Genomic DNA, 20,090 nt, shown 5'->3' with positions numbered 1-20,090 from the left:
ATAGATTGGGAAATTGCACTGCGATTTTACCCAGAGTAGGGGAATCAAGAACCAGGGGCAATAGGTTAGTGAAGAGGATGGATTTAATAGGAAACTGAGGGGCACATTTTTCACAGAGGGTGGAGGGTTCATGGAATAAACTGCTCGAGGAGGTAGTTGAGGTAGGTACTAAAACTACATTTAAAAGACATTTGGACAGATACATGCGTAGGAGAATTTTAAGGGGACGTGGGTCAAACATGGGCAAATGGGATAGATTAGCATCTGCACGTTGGGCCAAAGGGCCTGTTTCCGTGCAGTATCACTCAATGACTCTAATTTGATAGAGTGCTTTGAAGAGGTCAATGAGAGGATTGATGAGTGGAGGGCAATGGGCGTTTTCTATATGGACTTTGGCAAGGTCTTTGACAAAGTCCAGAAGGTAGGCCACAGTCCAGAATGTTAGGTCACATGGGACGCAGGGTAAGCTAGCCAACTGGTTTGGCGGAAGGAGTTGGAGTGTAAAAGTTGAGGGTTGTCTTTCTGGTTGAAGGCCTTTCACCATTGATGATTTGAATGGCATTGTGGTTGACAGAGTTCGCAAAATTTACAAATCATAATCATAACCATAAGTTATTAGCCAAGTATGTTTTGCAACGTAAAAATTTGATTTGCCATACAGTCATACCAATAAAAAGCCACAAGACACACAAATTACATTTTAACATAAACATCCACCACAGTGACTCCTCCACATTCCTCACTGTGATGGAAGGCGGAAAAAAAGTTAAATCTCTTCCCTTCTTTGTTCTCCTGCAGTCGGGAGCCTCGAGCCTTCCGTTGATGGGGTGATCTTGGCTCCCGCAGCCGGGGATCGGGTTCTCCGCATCGGGGCGATCAAGCTCCTGCATCGGGGGGATGTCAGCTTCCGGCGCTAGGCGATTGAGCACGGGTCGGGGCTGGTCGAACCTTCTGCGTTGTTTGGAACTTCCCGACAACGGTCTATACCCGAGACTGCGAGCTCCTCGATGCTGAAATCCGCAGGCCACAGTTGAAGCATCGATCCCAGGCAAGGGATCGGCTCTGATGGTAAGTCCACGTCCCCGCGGTGGGGCTCAAAGTCAGTCCCGAGCAAAGCCTCCAGCTCCATGATGTTAGGCTGCAGAGCGACCGGAGATACGATCCAGAAAACAATCGCATCTCCGACAAGGTAAGAGATTGAAAAAATGTTTCCCCCGATCTCCTCCCCCACCCCCCCACATTAAACAAACCAGAGAACATTAACACAAACCTTTAAAACACACTCAAAACAACAAAAAAGACGAATGGACAGACAGAGCGTTGGCGAGGCTGCCATCGCTAACGGCGCCACCCGGTGGAACCGAGGTGAAGATGACACCAAAATAATGAACAATGAGAAAGGCTAAGTTTACACAAGATTCTGGATTAACAACAGAAGTGGGCCAAGAAATGGCAGATGGAATTTAACTCAGACTAGTATGAGGTGGTGCATTTTGGTCAGTCAAACGAGGGAAGGAGTTCTGGAGTAACTCAGCGGGGTCAGACTGCATCTCTGGAGGACATGAATAGGTGACATATCGCGTCATGGCCCATCTTCAGACCCTACTTCAGACCCCTCCAGAGATTCTGTCTGACCTGCTGAGTTACTCCAGCACTTTGTATTTTACTCAAGTTCCGACATCTGCAGTTTCTTGTGCATCTGTGGTGAAGGGGGTGCCTGGCTTGTTTGTTTCTTCAGTAATGGTAGTTGGTGCAGGAGTTGGGACATCGTGCTACTGCTGTACAAGATGTTGGTGAGACCACATTTGGAGTATTGCACGGAGGTCTGGTCACCCTGCTATAGAAAGGCTGTTATTAATGTTTCACTGTGCCTCGGTACACATGACAATATGAAACTAGTAAACCAATAAAGCTGGAAAGGGTGCAGAAAATATTCACCAAGATGTTACCAGAACTGTAGGGCTTGAGTTATACTGAGAGACTGGACAAGCAGGGACTGATGAGCGAACCTTTAGTGATTTATAACATCATCAGAGGCATAGACAAAGTGAATGGCCACTGTCCTTATTCCAGGGCAGAGGATCCAGAACTGGAGGGTATAGTTTTAATCTGAGAGGGAAAAGATTTAAAAGAGACCCGAGTGGCAACCTCTTCACATGGAGGGTGATGCATGCATTGAATGAGCTGCCAGAGGAAGCTGTAGAGATAGATACAATGCTGACATCTTAGAAATATATTATGAGGTTCATTGATAGAAATGAGGGGTAATGGTCAAAAACAGGCAAATGGGACTCGCTCAGCCATATCACCTCGTTGGCATGGATACGTTGGGCCAAAGGCCTGTATCCATACTGTACGACCCTTTGCTACATTGCTCTGTGCCTCAACACGATAAAATGCTACAATTTCTATGAAATACTTTGGGAATTCCTCAGATTCTGAGCATTGCTGATGAAAAACGAATCAGTGTTTTCTTGGTTACTGGTTCTGCTTACAGTGAGAGTGCCCTGAATTATCTGTAAACCCTCGACCCACATTCCCTTCCATTCTCTCTTCCAGCCTTGACATTGTACAAAATGATGGCTCAGAAATTTTAGAGAAATTAGGTTTAATAGTTGATAATTTTTCCATGATATCAAAGATAACTGTTTAAAAAATATATAAATCGTCCAAGTGAGAATCTCCAAGGCAGCCTGAGAACCCTTGCACGTTGCCTCTGATATTACGCACATATGATCAGCATCAAGGCTGCTAAGGTCAGGCGAAGATTGATTTAAACTTGTTGACGTATGGGCAATCGAGTCCCCTCAACCCCCCCCCCCCCCCCCCCTCCACCCTCCCCATCCAAGTCCATCACCACTGATAACGGGCAAATATAAAAGGCATGCAGCTCTGCAGGAGATGTACAGAGCAGCAGCTGTGACCAGGAACACCCCTGCACAAGGTCTGAGTCGAGAATCTCCTCCAAGCCCCAGCTCGTGACTCATCTCAAACTCGGCGATCCCGTAATTTCTTCCTTGCCCAGAAGCAGAATTTGTCCGCCCCGATGGCCAGACTGGTGTTAGTGGCCGTGGCTGTGGCCAGCCTCATGCTGGAGGGGAGCTGCCAGACTTCGGGAACAGGCATCAAGCTATGTGGCCGTGACTTTGTACGCACTGTTATCATCTCCTGTGGGGGCTCCAGGTGGAAACGACATTCACCAGAAGAAAACGATGAGGGAGGCAGCTTTTACAGTGAGTAGTGGGCATGAGTTCTATTCAGGGGTCAATTGGCATCTTACATTTCACCCGCAGAGGGAACGTGTTTTTGGAGAAGGGTGGTAGAAATAGGAGAGACATATTTCTCCTTCACTGGAACTATAACTGGGATTGTTTTCTCTGGAGTGTCGGAGGCTGAGGGGCAAGCCGATGGAGGTGTATAAAATATGAGAGGCGTGGATAGGGCAGACTGAGATTTTCCCTGGGGTGGACATGTCGTGTATGGGAGGGCACATGTCTATACATGAGAGATGGAAAGTTTAAAGGAGATTTATGAGGCAAGTCTTTCACACAGACAGTGGTAGCTGAGTGCCGGGGAGATGATGGAAAGAAACATTTAAGAGGCATTTAGACTGTCAGAAGAACAGGCAAGAAATGGAGCGAAGTGGATCATGCACAGACAGATGCGATTAGTTTAAATTGGACATTGTCGTTGAGGAGCTGGGAACGGTGCTGTACTGTTCTATTGTCTATAAAAATCCCTCTCAGCTCTTGAGCACTTCACAGCAATCTTTAAGCTGCAACAGGTGCTATAAAAGGCAAATAGTTTCCTTCTTCCAAGATAGCAAGTAACACTGGATACTGTTCCTTGTGAGGAGAGTTCGGCACAGACCATGCGGGCAGAAGGGTCTGTTCTTGTGGTGAATACGTATTGGCTGCAAGGAGTCGTTAGAGAGACTTGAATTGCTTTCTCTGGAATGCCAGAGGTCACGGGGAGATTTGAGAGAAGTATATAAAGTTATGAAAGCCAGAGATAGAAGAGACTGTCAAAATCTTTTCCCCAGGATGGAAAGATTAAATACTGGAGGGCAGAGCTTTGAGGTGGGAGGGTAATATGAGGTGGGAGGGACAAAATGTAAAGGAGATGTGCAGGGCAAGTTTTTTTACACAGAGGGTGGTGAGTTGCTGGAACACAAGGGCACCGGTGGAGGTAGATATGATAGTGGTGTACTTCTTCTTATCGAGTCCACACACAAGATTAGAAGTTGTTCAGCCAGAGCTGAACACACTTCTCGGCATCTGCATACAGTGATGTCCAAAATAGTGTTTAAGAGATGTTTGGATAGGCACATGGGTATTCAGGGAATGGAAGGATATGGATTTGAGAAGATGCTTCTGTGAATACTGCTCTGTGAAATACCTTTCAGAGAGTACTTCATGGTGTATTAAGTACTTGGGGATACCCTGAGATGATGACATCTTGCAAGAGATACCCACTTTTACAGCAGAATGGAGATAGGTGAAATGATCTGGTTAAGGTAGCAGGAAGGATATGGAGTTAGTCTCTGCTTGGAACTAGTGAGGAACATGGGATCTGGGGGAGAGAAAAATATGAATCAGTGGCCATGTGGTTGAAGCATTTTAATGGCCTCATGGATTACATTAATGCTTTGATGGAATACTAGTATTATACCAGAATCATGAAGTATAACTCACGATAGACTGGGTAACCTGGGGTTTTGCTCTGGAAAAGATAATTGTATACCCTTCCATAGCTTCCTCTGTTGACACGTTCTTTTCTAGACTACCCTCTGATTTAAACAGTTGCCACTGAAGACCCTCGTATCTCTCTCTCCTCTCACTTTAGCCCTGTGCCCTCTAGTTTTAGAATCCTCTACCATGGGAAACAGACTGAGAACATTCACTTTATCCATGTCCCCCATGATCTTGTATACCTCAGTAAGGTTAGCTCTCACGCTCCAAAGACAAAAGTTCCAGCCTGTCCAACCTCTCTCAATAACAAGTCAGCGAGTCCAGGTAATATCCCGGTGAATCGCTTCTGCACCCTTTCCAACTGTAGATGTTCGAGAGAATCCTCATAGACCTGCCATGAGAAACTAAACTTGCAGTTGCTGGAAACCCAAAATAAAAGAAAATGCTGGAGTATCCAGGAGTCTGCATGAACTTTATAAAGCATTTGACAAGGTCCCATACAGATCCAGAAGATTAAGATAAATGGAATCCACAGTGACTTGGTCATTTGGATTCAGAACTGGCTTGCCCATAGGAAACAGGGGCTTAAGGTGGAAGAGTGTTATTCTGGCTGAAGGTCCATGACCAGTGGAATTCCACAGGAATCTGTGCTGTGACCTCTGTTGTTTATAATATATATAACTGACTTGGACAAAAATGCAGATGGGTTTGTTAGTAAGTTTGCAGATGACAGAAATTTAGTGGAATTGAAGACGGTGAAGAAGAGCTGTCAAAAATAAGCCCACACTTGTATCCACCTAGTACTTGCCGGGCTTTGTCCTGTCACACTTTTCTTTCAGCTTCCTCCCAACCCCTCCCCCCCCCCCCCCCCCCCCCCCCCCCCCCTCACCGCAATTATAATTAGTCTGAAGAAAGGTCTTGACCCAAAATGTCACCTATCCCTGTTATCCAGAGATGTTGCCTGACCTGCTGAATTACACCGCCACTTTGATCCTTTTTATTAAAACAAAACAAGAGGTTTAGAAACAGACTTTCAACTCTCCAGAGTTAAGATCTTCTCAAATTTGCAGTACTTTTGACTGCACAGTCTTTGTACAATCTGGAGCATCGCTGATTCCTGTGCTAAATACATTTGCTTGCCTTTACTTTGCAGGTGACTTGTTGGATTCATTGGACGATGGCCCACTGCTCTGGTCCACAGAGGAGCCCGAGACATCAACTCCAGTTAGCCTGGTTCTTCATCCTCACTCTTATGTTCAAAGGGACCTCATGGAGTCAAGCGAAGATTGGGAGGAAGAGCATGGGACCAGATTATCATCTGCTTTCCCGTTTCCTTTGGAAGATAAGACTTTGCGATTCAGGCGAGGAGCGGGAATGGCCAAAATCTGCTGCAAACGAGGCTGCACGCGAAGTGAGATCATCAAGCTATGTTAATTATTCTACTGCTCGCCTGTGAGGCAATGTTGTTCACAGCCTGGGCCTCAGGATCCCTTCTGATGATTTGCTTTATGTCCTTAACAAAGGATCCAGTTGATTTTGTTCTAATGTGCCATCATTGTTCGTCTGAAGTCCTTTGCTTGACATTATGCATTTGATTCGAAACAGGAGGCAGCCACCTCCCTGAATATGACTTTACTGACAGTTCTACCTGATGAATTGACTGGATACCTTTTGTATAAGGTGAGCCAAATTGGTTGGTTCTATGCCAACCGTAGATATTTAATTGAACCTAGATGGTTAAAGACACAATGTTTAAAGCACACCAACCTCCTATGTTTACCTACAATTTGGCTCAGTTGGTCCAAATCCAAGGCTCCTACCATCCCCTCGTGTTCAGTCCCCGAATGGCCCTTTCACTATGGGACAATGAATGTTTCTTCATTACATCACCGGGCAGCGGTGACCAGTGTTAGCCTTGTTGACTGTTCCCTGCATGTAAAACACGGTTTGGACTTCGTCAGTGAGAAGCAATGCTTATGACATTAATTTATGTGATTGACTTGTGCCGAGATGATCTTGCACAATAAAGTGTAAAATGAAGCCTAATAAAGCTCTGAACAATCAGGACCATCTCAAAATGCTTATGGGTTTATTCTGCCTATAATTTACTTCAATCCTCTGAATTAATAAATCGAGCCAATTGATGACTTTACTTTAGACTTTAAACGTTGCAGATATAGTGCGGAAACAGGCCCTTCGGCGCACTGAGTCCACCATGACCAGCGATCACCCCCAAACTCTAACACTATCCTACACACACTAGGGACAATTTACAATTATACCAAGCCAATTAACCTACAAACCTGTACATCTTTGGAGTGTGGGACGAAACCGGAGATCCCGAAGAAAACACACGCAGGTAACGGGGAAAACGTACAAACTCCGTACAGAAAGCACCCGTAGTCATGATCAAACCCGGGTCTGTAAGGCAGCAACTCTCCTGCTGCGCCACCATGCCGATGAGGTGAACTTGTTAGCCATCCGCCTCAGTGTGTGCTCTTACAATGCTCCACTAAATGTCTGGAGACATAGATATCAAACTTGGTAGTGTTTCAAAGGTTGAAGTTGCAACATTTTCTTTTACTCCACTCTTGGTCCTGTAATGAGGAATTGAAACCTCCATTCCCTCAAAATAAAATTTGAAAATTCTAAACATAAAATATCTCGGCTGAAATTGTTGTCTTCAGGTTCCGAGACGTTATTGAAGAAGAAACAGGCAGTGTGATACTTGTGTGCATTTGCAAGTGGGAGTTGATCTGCAAATGATTGTCTTACAACTTAAAAACCATTCTGCCCATCACATTTGTTTCAGCTCTCAGAGCAATCCCTTCCTTCCTCCAGCTATTTCCCCATAATATTTTCCCTCACACACGCTCGCTAACAGCAGACTGGTTCTTTATCATCCACCATATGGGAGGATACAGAGCATCAAATGGAAACTGCATTTCAGTGTCAGACCAGCCGTCGGTAATTTCAAAAGGCAACCATTGGATCGCTTGAGTAATCTAAATTGTGTTGAAAGTAAATCCGAATCTTTATCAAGAGGCTGGGGTGCGGAGGTTGAGCACTGGGATACTGCGGGTAAAGGTACAATCTGCTGTTTCTTGGGGATGATTGTTCTGTTTTCCTTTCTTGGCTTTGGTACAGTAATGATGGCAGGTAGAATGGTGCAGTGTTCCTCCTGCAGGATGTGAGAAACTGCGGGTGTCAGAGATGACAACGCCTGTGGGAGGTGTGTTCTGCTGCAGCTCCTTACAGGCTGCATTAGGGAACTGGAGCTGCAACTGGATGCAGTAACAGTCAGGGCTGCAGCACTGAGCTTGAATCTGAGGCACATTTGGGAATGTCAGACAAAGCCATAACAGTGGGACTTAAATAGGGTGGAATTCAACAAATGTGTTCAGGAAAGTTTTCTCGGGCAATATGTAAAGAGCCCTGCTTGGGGCTGATAGTTCATACGTTCTAGGAGCAGCATTAGTCCATTTGGCCCATCAAGTCTACTCTGCCATTCATTCATGGCTGTTCTATCTTTCCCTCTCAACCCCATTCTCCTGCCTTTGCCCCGTAACCCCTGACCCTGTTACTAACCAAGAATCTGATAATCTCTGCCTTAAAAATATCCATTGGCTTGGCCTCCACAGCCTTCTATGGCAATAAATTTCACATATTTACCACCTTCTGGCTAAAGAAATTCCTCCTCATCTCCTTTCTAAAGGTATGGGCTTTTATTCTGAGGCTATAACCTCTGGTCCTAGATTCTCCTGCTGGAGGAAACATCCTTTCCACTTCCACTCTATCCTGGTCGTGCACTATTTGGTATGTTTCAATGAGGTCCCTCCTCATCCTTGTAAACTCCAGTGTGTACAGGCACGGTGCTGTCACGTGCTCATCATACGTTAACCCAATCATTCTTGCAAACCTCATCTGGACCCTCTCCAATGTCAGTACATCCTTCCTCAGATATGGGGCCCAAAACTGCTCACAATTCTCCAAATGTGGTCTGACCATTGCCTTATCAAGCGTCAGCTTTAGGGCACGGGCAGAAAGGCTAGGAAGGTGGGAGTCTGGAACCTTGGATGATGAGAAATTGGGGCTCTAGTCAAGAAAAAGGGGACATAGAACAGGGATAGGCAACTAATCCCTTGGCAAAAGGAGGTATGGACTTACTTCACCAAAGATTAATAAGAATCTGAGGGGCAACCTTTTCACATGGTGGGTATATTGAATGAGCTGCAAGAGGGAGTATGTAACAACATTTGCAGCTGGACAGGATGTGATTAGGAAAGGTTTAGAGGAACGTGGGCTGGTGGGACTAGTATAGATGGTGCATATTGGGCAGCATAGGCAAGTTGGGCCGAAGGACTAGTTTCCATGCAGTATGACTCTAACTGTATGACATGGACAAGGAGATCATGGAAACTGCACATCAACTGGAGGTCAGAGGGAATTGTGTTCCTGGATCCGAGGCAACAGTACAACCCGCTGCACCATATGACAAATTGCACACGTCATTCCTTCCATTAAGAGTAATTTTATTCAGAACGAGAGAGTCTTCCATTTTCCCACTTTTAAAAGTAACGTTTTGTTCTAAATTCAGAATCTGGGTTGGGCTCAGTACCGTGCTCTGCACGCCTACTGGTTGCAATGGTCACTGACATTTGCTGAGGCTCTTGTTCAAATGCCTTGTCCTACCCTTGCAGTTTAATATTGCACATCCTGAGCTTGCTCTGCCTTAAGGGTCAGTCCCACTTAGGCGATTTTTTTTGGCGACTGCCAGCGACTGTCACAGTCGTAGCAGGTCGCTGAAAAAGTGGCGACTGGATCCCCCCCTACGACAATGTCTATGATAAGCTACGACAACCTACCACCTAGTCGAGGTCGAGCAACGGCAAGCTACCGACAACCGGCGACCCATTCGGAGGTCCACCTACGACCACACCTACGACAACCTACGACCGCACAGGCGACAACCGGCAGCGACCAAAGTCAACCTACATCCGCCTGCTTCAAGCTACGACAAGCAATGACCCTGTCGATGACAACTCAAGCCAATTCAGTCACCAGTACCTGTCGCCGGTTGACGTGGGTTGACGTAGGTAGTCGCCAATGGAATTCACCAAAGTCAGCAGCCGGTGACAACCAACGTCACCTGGCGACAACCTGCGTCATCCTGGTGACAACTTACGACAGGAGCAGACAAGCTACATCAAGCCCACAGTCACCGAAAAGTTTTGAACATTTCAAATACAATGGCGACCAGAAAAACGTTACGACTCATTAGGCGACTACTCACGACCATACAGGCGTCACCGCACGGCCATGTGGCAACAGCCTTGTCACCTGTAGTCACCGAAAAATCGCCTAAGTGGGACAGGCCCTTAAGTCATGGTTGATTCAATCATTGATCTGAACTAATCCTATTTAATCTCCATTATCCCTGACGCACCTAGAGTCCAAATATTTATTTATCCTAGCTCTTAAAGTCCCTAATGACTCCACCTCCACAACTCTTTGCAGATTAAAAAGTCCCAAAGGTTCACAAATCTGAGATGAATGACCTCGTATTGCGTAGTGACATTTTATATAATACTCTAAAAAACTTTGCTCTGCTTCCCTACAATTATCTGGATGGTGAAATCCTTAAGAATTCAAATTAAAACCTTAGAAACAGGAAATAAGTGCAGGAGCAGGCCATTCTGCCCTTCTAACCTGCTTTATTATTCAACTGCCTTCAGTGGGAGAGAATTCCTAAGTTTCTTCACTCTCTGGGTGAAGAGATTTCGCCTCATCTCAGTCCCAGGCGGCTTCCCGATGTCCTTGAGCTGTGATTCCCACCATCAGGAACACCTTCCTTGCGTCCAATCCATTCAGTCATATCAGGGTTTATAAATTTCAATAGCTGTTCCCCCAACATTCTTATAAACCCAATCACCACAATCTTTCTTTATATCATCCAATCTGGTGAACCTCCTTTGCACTTTCCCCTTCGCAAGATCATCCATCCTCAGTTAAGTAGACACATTTGCATGCAGTAATCGAGGTGTGGTCTCACTGGGACCCACATACAATTCCATCAACACATCCTTTCTTCTCTACTCGATGCTGCTCATTATGTTAGCCAACAAACTCTTTGCCTTGCACTAGCATGCTTACTGACAGGAGCCCAAGGACTGAATGTACCTCTCCGTTCCCAATCCCTCGCTGTTCAGATAATAACCTGCTCCTTCTTTTTGACACCCAGGTTCATTACTTTTTATCTATCCACACCCACTGCATCTGCTGTACTTCCTCACCCTGTTTAAATCGACCTCGAGCGTCTCTGTGGTCTGTTCATACTGCCAATCAGATGTATGCCACCACAGTCACAACGATGTTCCCTTATCTAAAGCATGAATGTACATTGTAAATAGCTGGGCTCCAATTACTGATCCGTGTGGTATCTCGGCATCACCGCCAAACACTCACTCAAGGACTCCTGTCCGCCAACCTTCTCCAACCATGACATTGCATTAGTTCAAAGCAAATGTGTCCTAATTTGTACACTGATCTGTTATGTGTGACACTATTAAAACCTTATGAATGTCCAAATACACCACATTCACTGGTTCTCTCCATTTGATTTCTTCTGTGCCTGCATTTCTCATCAGATCTTGGCTTGTCCCGAAAGTAATTTACTTAGATGATCCATAACATCAGTCTTCATCTTAATGAAGAATTCTGTCGTATTATGGTTATTGTTCACCAAGGAGGCTCATACAACAAGATGGTTCATTAATCCTTTCCCATTGCACTATACCCAGTGTAGGATGGCACACTCTCCAGTTAGTTTGAATATAATAGTACCACAGGAAGAGACCCTTCGGCCCACAATGTCTCTGCCAAACATAATGCCGAAACTAGTTCTTATCTGCCTGCACATAATCCATATCCCTCCATTCTCTGCATACCCACGTGCCTGTCCAAAAGTCTCTTAAATGCCTTAATTGTGTCTGCCTCCACTACCATCCCTTTGATCCAGAAAAACACTCCAGGAATTCATCATCCTCATCAATGGAACTAATTTGCCCAAATCACAATTACAGCTGCACTCTTATTGTGCAACACTAATTACATGTCAAATACCATCTCCAACATTAGCATCAACTGCATCTGCCACTAATGTTTCTGCCCTTTGTTTGATTCAATCTCTGACTGGATAGCATGCACCAAAAATAAAGCTTTTCACTGAACCTTGGTATGCGTGACAATAAACTAAACTAAACTAAATCTGAGCTACTGTACTTCCCAACTTTTGTGTTTATCTTCTCTTTATCCGGCAATACTGCCCTACATTCTTTACCTTTGTGCCAGTCCTTCCTGTATACCGAGTATCCCCAGATGATCAATGTTCAGCAACGCTGCTGGAATTCCAACCATATCATGGACGTTCATATTTATTTGTGCAATTAATTTATTTACCTTATTGCGAACGCTCACACCATTACACACGCAGCCTTTAGGCTTCAGTTTAATAAACATTCTTCATCCTCATTGTGTTCTTTTTCACTGTAGCCCTGTTTCTTTGCAGCCGTGATTGCTCTGTTTTTCACTGCGTCTGCTCTCCTGCTTCTCACCTGTTTCAATCCCAGCTTTCCTCCCCTCTGTCTCCCTACAAAGATTTCATCCCCTGCCATTTTAGCTTAAGTCCTCTCCAAGATTTTCTCATCTCCAGAGGAAAAGCAATTGTCTTTAATCTCTCCTCAACTCAAACTCCGAGTTCTATTGATTATATCCCGGTCCAGTCGTTATTTCTAAACCAACTCCAGTCCTCATCCTGGCTGCAAGATTGCATTCCGCATTTTGTTAACTGCCATGTGCTTCTATATAATCACCTCTATGCTCCCTTGTGGAGTGTACAGAAGTCAGTGTTTCTATTGAAGACCATGCCGTTTCTTTGCTTCACAGCTCAAGGTCTAACACCTGGCTGCCTTGAAACCTTCCCAGACTGCATTTGGTGCCAATATGCCGACCCCAGACAATTCTCTGAGTGTTCGGTTTTAGTTTTGAGGGAAGGATCGGCTGCAATGTGGTGTAATTACTTTTCATGGCAGGATTTTTAAGTATCAAATTGTGCAAGAATTTTTTATATTTATGACTGAATTTGTTGATGTTTCTCTTTCCAAAAAAAAATCAATGTGAAACGAGGAACTATATGATAGAAGGTATTGTTCATAGTTAATGGCACACTGACACATTCTCTGCACAATGTACCCCTTGATAAAGATTTCACGGTAAAGTGATCCAGAATATTAAAATGCACGGGATTAACAGTGACTTGGTTTTATGGATTCTGAACTGGCTTATTGATAGAAGACAGAGGGTTGTGGTGAAGGACAATATTTAGGCTGGAGGTTTGTGACCAGTGCTTCTGTGCTGGGACCTCTGTTGCTTGTGATATATATATATATATATATTAATGATTTGGAGGCAAACATAGACAGGTGTTTGCAGATGACACCAAGATTGCTGGGGTTGCAAACTGTGAGAAAGGCTGTCAAGGTATACAGCGGGATACAGATCAGCTACAGAAATGGTGGAGAAATGGCAGATGGAGTTTAATCTGAGCAAGTGTGATGTGTTGCACTTTGGGAGGTCGAATGTAAGGGGAAGGAATGTGGTTGATGGTTAGATGTTTAACAAAGAGATATTGGGTCTCGGACCATAGCTCACTAAAGCACGCATGGATAAAGTGGTAAAGAACGTGTATGACAGTTCACTTTCATTGGTTGGCACATTGAGTATAAGAGTCTGGAAGTCATGATGCCGCTTTATAGGACTGGTTCAGCCACATATGGTGTATTACATGCAGTTATGTTCATTACAGGAAGGATGTAATGGCTTTGAAAAGTGTGTACAAGAGGTTTACCAGAATTTCTGTCTGGATTACAGAGTATTAGCTCCACAGAGAGGTTGGACAAACTTGGATTGTTTACTCTAGAACGCTGGAAGTTGAGGAGAGCTGATAGGAGTATATAAAAATTATGTGAAGCATATAGTAGAAAGGGGAGACCTTTTTACCAGGGTGAAATTTCCAATGATTAGAGGGCATAGCTTTAAGGTAAGAGAGGAAAAGTTTCAAGGAGATATGTGAGGCGTAGAGGGTGGTGCGTACCAAGAACACACTGCCAGGGATGGTAGAGCAGACAGGTGTGAAAATGGCATTTAAGAGGCTCTTAAATAAGCATATGGTGTGCTTGCCTTCGATGGTCGGGGCATTGAGCATAAGAGCCAGGAAGTCATGTTGCAGCTCCATAAGACTTGGTTAGGCGGCATTTGGAGTATTGTGTGCAGTTCTGGTCACCCATAACAGGAAGGATGTGGAGGTTTTGAAATGAGTGCAGAGGAGGCTTACCAGGGTGCTGCCTGGATTAGCGGGTGTTAGCTATGAGGAGAGGTTGGGCAGATTTGGATTGTTTTCTCTGAAAAGTCAAAGGTTGAGAGGCAATCTGATAGAAGTATGTAAAAATCTCAGGGGCATAGATAGGGCAGACAGTCAGAATAATTTTCCAAAGATGGAATAATCAAATACTAGAAGGCATTGCTTTAAGATGAGAGGGAGCAAAGTTTAAAAGAGATGTGAGGGGCAGGCTTTTTACACAGAGGGTGGTAAGTGCTTGAAGGGCGGTGGTGGAGGCAGATACGGCAGTGGCATGCAAGAGACATAGACAGGCATATAGATATGCAGGGAATGGAAGGATATGGATTGTGTACTAGTAGATGTGGTTAGTTTATCTTGGATCATTTTTGGTACAGACATTGTGGACTGAAGGGCCTGTTCCTGTGTACTGTACCCTGTCAGAGTTGTATTACAATTAGATCTGGAAATACATGCAACCTAGCTTTCCTTTCCTGTCCTGGGCCTTATCAGCTCCGTGTTTGCTGTCTACTGGATTGGCATATCTATTCAACATTCTTACTTAAATGTCGAAAGACTAGTGGCACAGTGGCGCAGCGGTAGAGTTGCTGCCTTACAACTCCAGAGACCTGGGCTTGATTCTGACCTCGGGTGCTATCTGAGTGGAGTTTGCACGTTCTCCCTGTGACTGCGTGGGTTTCCTCCGGGTGCTCCTAGATCCCATAGAACTGGTATGAAAAGGTGATCGATGGTCGGCCCGGGCTCAGTGAGCCAAAGGGCCTGTTTTCATGCTGCATCCCTTAACTAAACAAAACGTTTCCTCTCTTACCTTAAAGAAACTGGAGAAAGGCATATGGTATGCTTGCCTTCATTGGTCAGGGCATGAGTATAAGAGCCAGGATGTCATAATGCAGATTTCTAGGTCTATGGTTAGGCCACATTTGGAGTATTGTGTGCTGGTCCAGTCACTCCATGACAGGATGTGGAGGCTTTGGAAAGGGTGCAGAGGAGGCTTACCTGAATGATGCCTAGATTAGAGGGTAGTGGCCGCATGGAGAGATTAGACAGGCTTGAATTATTTTCTCTGGAGCACCAGAGGTTGTGGGGAGGCGTGATAGAAGATTCTAAAATTATGAAAGATAGTGTCAGAACATATTTCACAGGATGGAAATGTCAAATACTAGAGGGCATAGTTTTGAGCTGAGAGTGGCAAAGTTTAAAGGAGATGTGTGGGACAAGTTTTTTTTTACACAGAGGATGTTAAGTGTCTAGAATGTGCTGCTGGGGGTGTTGGTGGAGGCAGATCCAATAGTGACATTTAAGAGAATTTTGGATAAGTACCTGGATATGCAGGGATGAAGGGCCTGTTCCCGTGCTGTGTTCATCGATACTGTACTGTTCTGTGTGGTACAAATAAATGAAGTTTAGAGGAATCTAGGTTTTTTTTTAGTGGATGGATCACAAAAGTTAATTGGCAGAACCAACAAGTAGTTAAGAAGGCTTGTTAGTCTTTATTGCAAAGAGGTGAGGCCACACCTAGAAAACGACAGCTTTTGTTCGAGGATACAGCAGCATGGGAGGTAACCTGAGATTCACCAGGATGGGTCCAGGATTATCACGAGAGCCCAGTTTTAAGAGGCATCTGAACAAGCTCTTGAATCGCCATGTAGGCTGCAGACGGTGCAGGACAATGGGATTATTTAGATAAGAATGAATGGGTGGCATCAAGATGAGGGAATGGAGGGATCTGGTTCTGCCCTAATCAGTTGAGGGGCCAGGTGACACGTAACAACCCCTCACATGGCCAGTGCCCAAGACTAACACACCAGTCAGTGAATGTCACCTTGCAACTGCCCCATGCTGGGAGCTCATCCTGACATCTTGTGCAGACTGGCGGGGAGTCTCACACTAGGAGGAGATGCAGGAAACATCTCCTGACCCTCTGGTGCACAGCACCTCCTTCCTGAAGTCAATGTCTTGATCTCTTTTGCAAACCCTGGGATCCCAATCCGCTTCCTGTTCTGTGCTGCTTCTGTCTGGCTGCCGTGAGGAGTGTGTCTGTAAGGACCGGCAGCCTTTTGCAATTAGTGTGCAGTGAACTACCTGACATTGTGCAGAATGGGGTGTGGTTGTGTCAGGGCACTCTGCAGCTCCAATTATAAACCACTCCATTATCAACATATCTTTCTGAGCAATTTCACAATGTTTTTGCGTGGCGGTTGAATGCCTGTGCTGTATCCAGTTCTTTGGAAGGATCTGTTTGTCTCTAACTAAACGATGTCACATTTTGATAGTTTTCCGTCTAAGTCACAGCACTCCCCGAGGATTAGGTGCTACTGCCAAATATGGGAGTATTTGTCATCCCTTTGCTAGAAAGACCATCTGTCATATTTTGCAATATTAACAAACTGTAATAAGAATGTACATTAATCTTTTGGATGAAGTTTGAGGAAGTCACCCTGATGCCCAGTAATGAGGGACTTGCAACCAAAGTCAGAAAAGCTTTTCATGAACTCTAATCCCATTTGCCAGTATTAGGCCCACATCCCTGTATGTCTTTCATATCTAAGTACCTGTCCAGGTGGCCTTTAAACCTTATTTATTGTGCCTGCCTCCACTACCTCCTCTGGCAGCCCATTCTAAAATATATTCCTCAGATGTCCTTTGATTTCTCTCCCCCCCCCCCCCCCCCCCCCCCCCCCCCCCCCCCCCCCATCATAAACCAGTTACCTCTATTCTAGGAGAGACACAAAATGCTGGAATAACTCTGTGGATCAGGCAGCATCTCTGGAGGAAACGGATAGGTTCAGGACTCTTCTTCAGACCCGCGTCACAGGTAGAGAGGGTGGGCAAGAAGGCTTTTGTTACGTTGACCTTCATTAGTCAGGTTATTGAGTATAGAAGTTACGATATTATGTTACAGTTGCACAAGATGTGGGTGAGGCTGTATTTGGAGGATTGTGTTCAGTTTTGGTGACCCTGCTCTAGGAAGAATGTGACTTGCTCAGGAAATAATATGGGCACGGCAGTATGAAGGATCAGTGCACTTTCAGAGGGGAAGTGCTAAAGGAGTATTAAGTGTTGGAAGGGTGGTGGTGAGAGAGCGCACACTCACAGTGTCATACTGAAGGAGTGTACAGGATGGGAGGTGTAATGCAACACAGTTGGAGGGCTAGTACTGAGAGAGTGTTGCCTCTTTCAGAGGCAGAACTGACAGAGTGGCAAAATACTGAATGGCTGTATTGAAAGGGTGCTGCTGAATTATCACAGGGGCAGTGTTGAAGGGACGGCACTGTTGGTGAGGTAGTACTGAGAGAATGATGGACTGTTGAAGGGAGGTACAGAGAAAGCACCACCCTGTCCTAGTCTGGGGTCATGTTCTTGAGGAAGCTCTGCACTGTCAGAGGCCTACCATCGAAGGAGCGCAGCTCTGTCACAGATGCCGCCCGAAGTGCACGCTGTAGTATTGGATTGCCAGGGCTTACACTGGTGGGTGGGCCGTACTGGGGCTGTGCTTGAGCCAGTAGTGAGGATGGACCACACAGAAGGGCCTCGACCTGAAATGTCACCCATTCCCTCTCTCCAGAGATACTGCCTGTCCCACTGAGTTACTCCAGCTTTTTGTGTCTATCTTCGGACCACACAAGAAGTTTGTCCTGAGAAGTGAGATATGAAATGCTCAGTTAGATGTTAAAGATCACTTGCTGCTATCCTGAAGATAAGAACTAAAGTTTACTCCCATGCCTATGACATTGCTCATCGCTCAATCAACATTATTAAACAGGCACGACCCTTAGGAGCCGCCACACTCTGTGCATTATCTAATCACTTTATACAATCTATCAAACGTAATTCATTTACTGCAGCAATCGTAACATTTGCTACGAAATTGAAACCTTGAATGTAAAAAGTTTTAAGAAGTCAAGAATTGTAAATAGAGGGGTATAAACATGTCTGATCCTTCTTGAGTTCATCTTTGTGCTACCTAAGCGAGAAAGAATAGGAAATGGAGTAACAATGAGAAGGCAAAGTTCATGAGCTCTTTGACTGTGATTGTCAACTATCTACTTTATTATTTCCACATTGAATGGGTCTAAACACTGGAGATTACAAATGTACCCACTCCGTGCCCAAGCCACAGTCCTCAGTCACACTTCCTACTGTGGTGGCCAGACAATCCCAAGGATGGCACAGGTGCATTATTGATACAGGTACTTTTCATTCCCGGTGAAATGCCAGACCATCTATTCCCAACTCCTAACTTTATTTTCTATTCCTTTCTTCCTTTTTCACTCCAGACTTCCTAACTCTCCTCTCCCTCTCCGTCCTTTCTTCCATCTTCCTCCCTCAGTATTTATTTCAGAGATACAGCGTGCAAACGTGGCCCACCAAGCCCACGTCGACCAACACAATCATCCCATACACTAGTTCAATCCCACGCATCAGGGACAATTTGCATAAGCCAATTAACCTACAAACCCGCACGTTTTTGGAATGTGGGAGTAAACCGGAGCACCTGGTGAAAACCCACACGGTCACAGCACCCATGGTCAGGATCAAAACCGAGCCTGTGGTGCTGTAACATAGCAACTGTACTGCTGCATCAGGAAATGTTAGAAAAAAATAATAAATAGACGGCTTGTACTTTTTATGGCACCTTTGACTTCCTTCAGATATTTGAAGCTGCCAGTGAAAGAGGTTTCTGTTAAAAAGTATGAAATGAAGCAACCACAAGAGAGACTGCACAAACAGCTTACTCAAGGAGACTGAGGTTCTTAACAGCTTAAGAGGTGAAGAGGGGAAAGGTTCATGGCGAGATTTCAGAGTTGCAGGTGTATAGCTATTGGCATGGACTCTGTTAGAAAATAATTAAAAATAAGAGTTGCACAAGGGATTACATTTGGAGGAGTAGAGAGATCTTAAATGATTGTGGAGTGGACAGTTAAAACAAAGGGTGAGGTCATAGGGGGATTCAAATAAAGGATTAAAATGATAAAATAGTAAGATTAAACGAGAACTTACCAGTTTGAAGTTTGATCTGTATTTTATGCGGAGTTACGATGAGGGATTACGTGCCCTCCGCTCCCACCCTCAATAATATGGGTCAAACTGATGTCTCCTTTTCATTACTATGTTTATTTCAATAACAGTGTCTATCTGTGATTCCACACCGCTGCTTTGAAGTATGCCGCGCATGCGTGCTGAGCGGGGTCTTCACGTAGTCACTCACGTGACTCCGAAGTAAAATTAATAACATGCAGGGGTAAGTGAAAATGAGGGTGAATATATGCAAGGTTGGTGTAAATGAGATTTGTTAGGAATAAGGGTAAAGGTAAAGTCTTTGGACAAATGTCAAATATTGTAGGCATGAGCATGGGAGTCTAACCAGGAGATTAATGGAACATAACATTTCACAATTTTAAATACTTTTGGTAGCCATGGCCAAAATAGCACACTAACACTTCTACTTCCTTCAAAGGCTTAGGAAGTTCCGCATATAGCCACTTAGCAAATGACAAAGACACACGCCGCTTGTGGCAGGGATTTCGTACCATCACTGACTACAAGCCCCCCCCCGCTGCGGATATGCCAAAACAACCCCTCCCTACCAGATGAACTGAACGAGTTCTACGCACGGTTTGAGGTTAAAAACAGCACCCAGACACGTGCACTACTGCCATCTCCCAGTGACCAGTCGCTCAGGCTGTCCGCAGCCGGAGTTAAAAAGGCCTTTGCCAGCGTCAATCCACGCAAAGCTGCAGGGCCGGACAACATTCCTGGATGCGTTCTAAGAGACTGTGCCGAGCAACTGAAAGATGTCTTCACAGACATTTTTAACATCTCACTCAGCCAGGCAGTAGTGCCCAACTGTCTTAAGAGTGCCACCATCGTCCCTGTCCCGAAGAAACCAAACCCAGCCTGCCATAATGACTTTCGACCAGTGGCCCTAACACCCATTGTAATGAAGTGTTTTGAGTGACTAGTTAGGCAGCACATCAAAAATA

At 45.0% G+C, this 20,090-nt stretch overlaps 1 protein-coding gene across 1 annotated transcript; it reads left to right on the top strand.

Annotated features, from left to right (window-relative positions):
- The first annotated feature begins 3,046 nt into the window (after nucleotides 1-3,046).
- LOC129710937 (relaxin-3-like) lies at nucleotides 3,047-6,125 on the top strand. The gene is made up of 2 exons (XM_055658243.1): nucleotides 3,047-3,233; nucleotides 5,845-6,125. The coding sequence occupies exons 1-2, from the start codon at nucleotides 3,047-3,049 to the stop codon at nucleotides 6,123-6,125; spliced, it is 468 nt and encodes a 155-aa protein (XP_055514218.1).
- Nucleotides 6,126-20,090: the final 13,965 nt, after the last annotated feature.

The sequence above is a fragment of the Leucoraja erinacea genome, chromosome 29, assembly GCF_028641065.1.
Source record: "Leucoraja erinacea ecotype New England chromosome 29, Leri_hhj_1, whole genome shotgun sequence".
In the NCBI taxonomy this organism is placed as follows: domain Eukaryota; kingdom Metazoa; phylum Chordata; class Chondrichthyes; order Rajiformes; family Rajidae; genus Leucoraja; species Leucoraja erinaceus.
Note: the sequence above shows the minus strand (reverse complement) of the source record. Positions and strands in the feature narration are given on the sequence as shown.

What these genes read in the sequence shown, in the direction of transcription:
- LOC129710937 (XM_055658243.1), top strand. Translation starts at nt 3,047, where the DNA reads ATGGCCAGACTGGTGTTAGTGGCCGTGGCTGTGGCCAGCCTCATGCTG. An exon ending in TGAGGGAGGCAGCTTTTACA is followed by an intron (nt 3,234 to 5,844) that starts GTGAGTAGTGGG and finishes TTTACTTTGCAG; the next exon opens with GTGACTTGTTGGATTCATTG.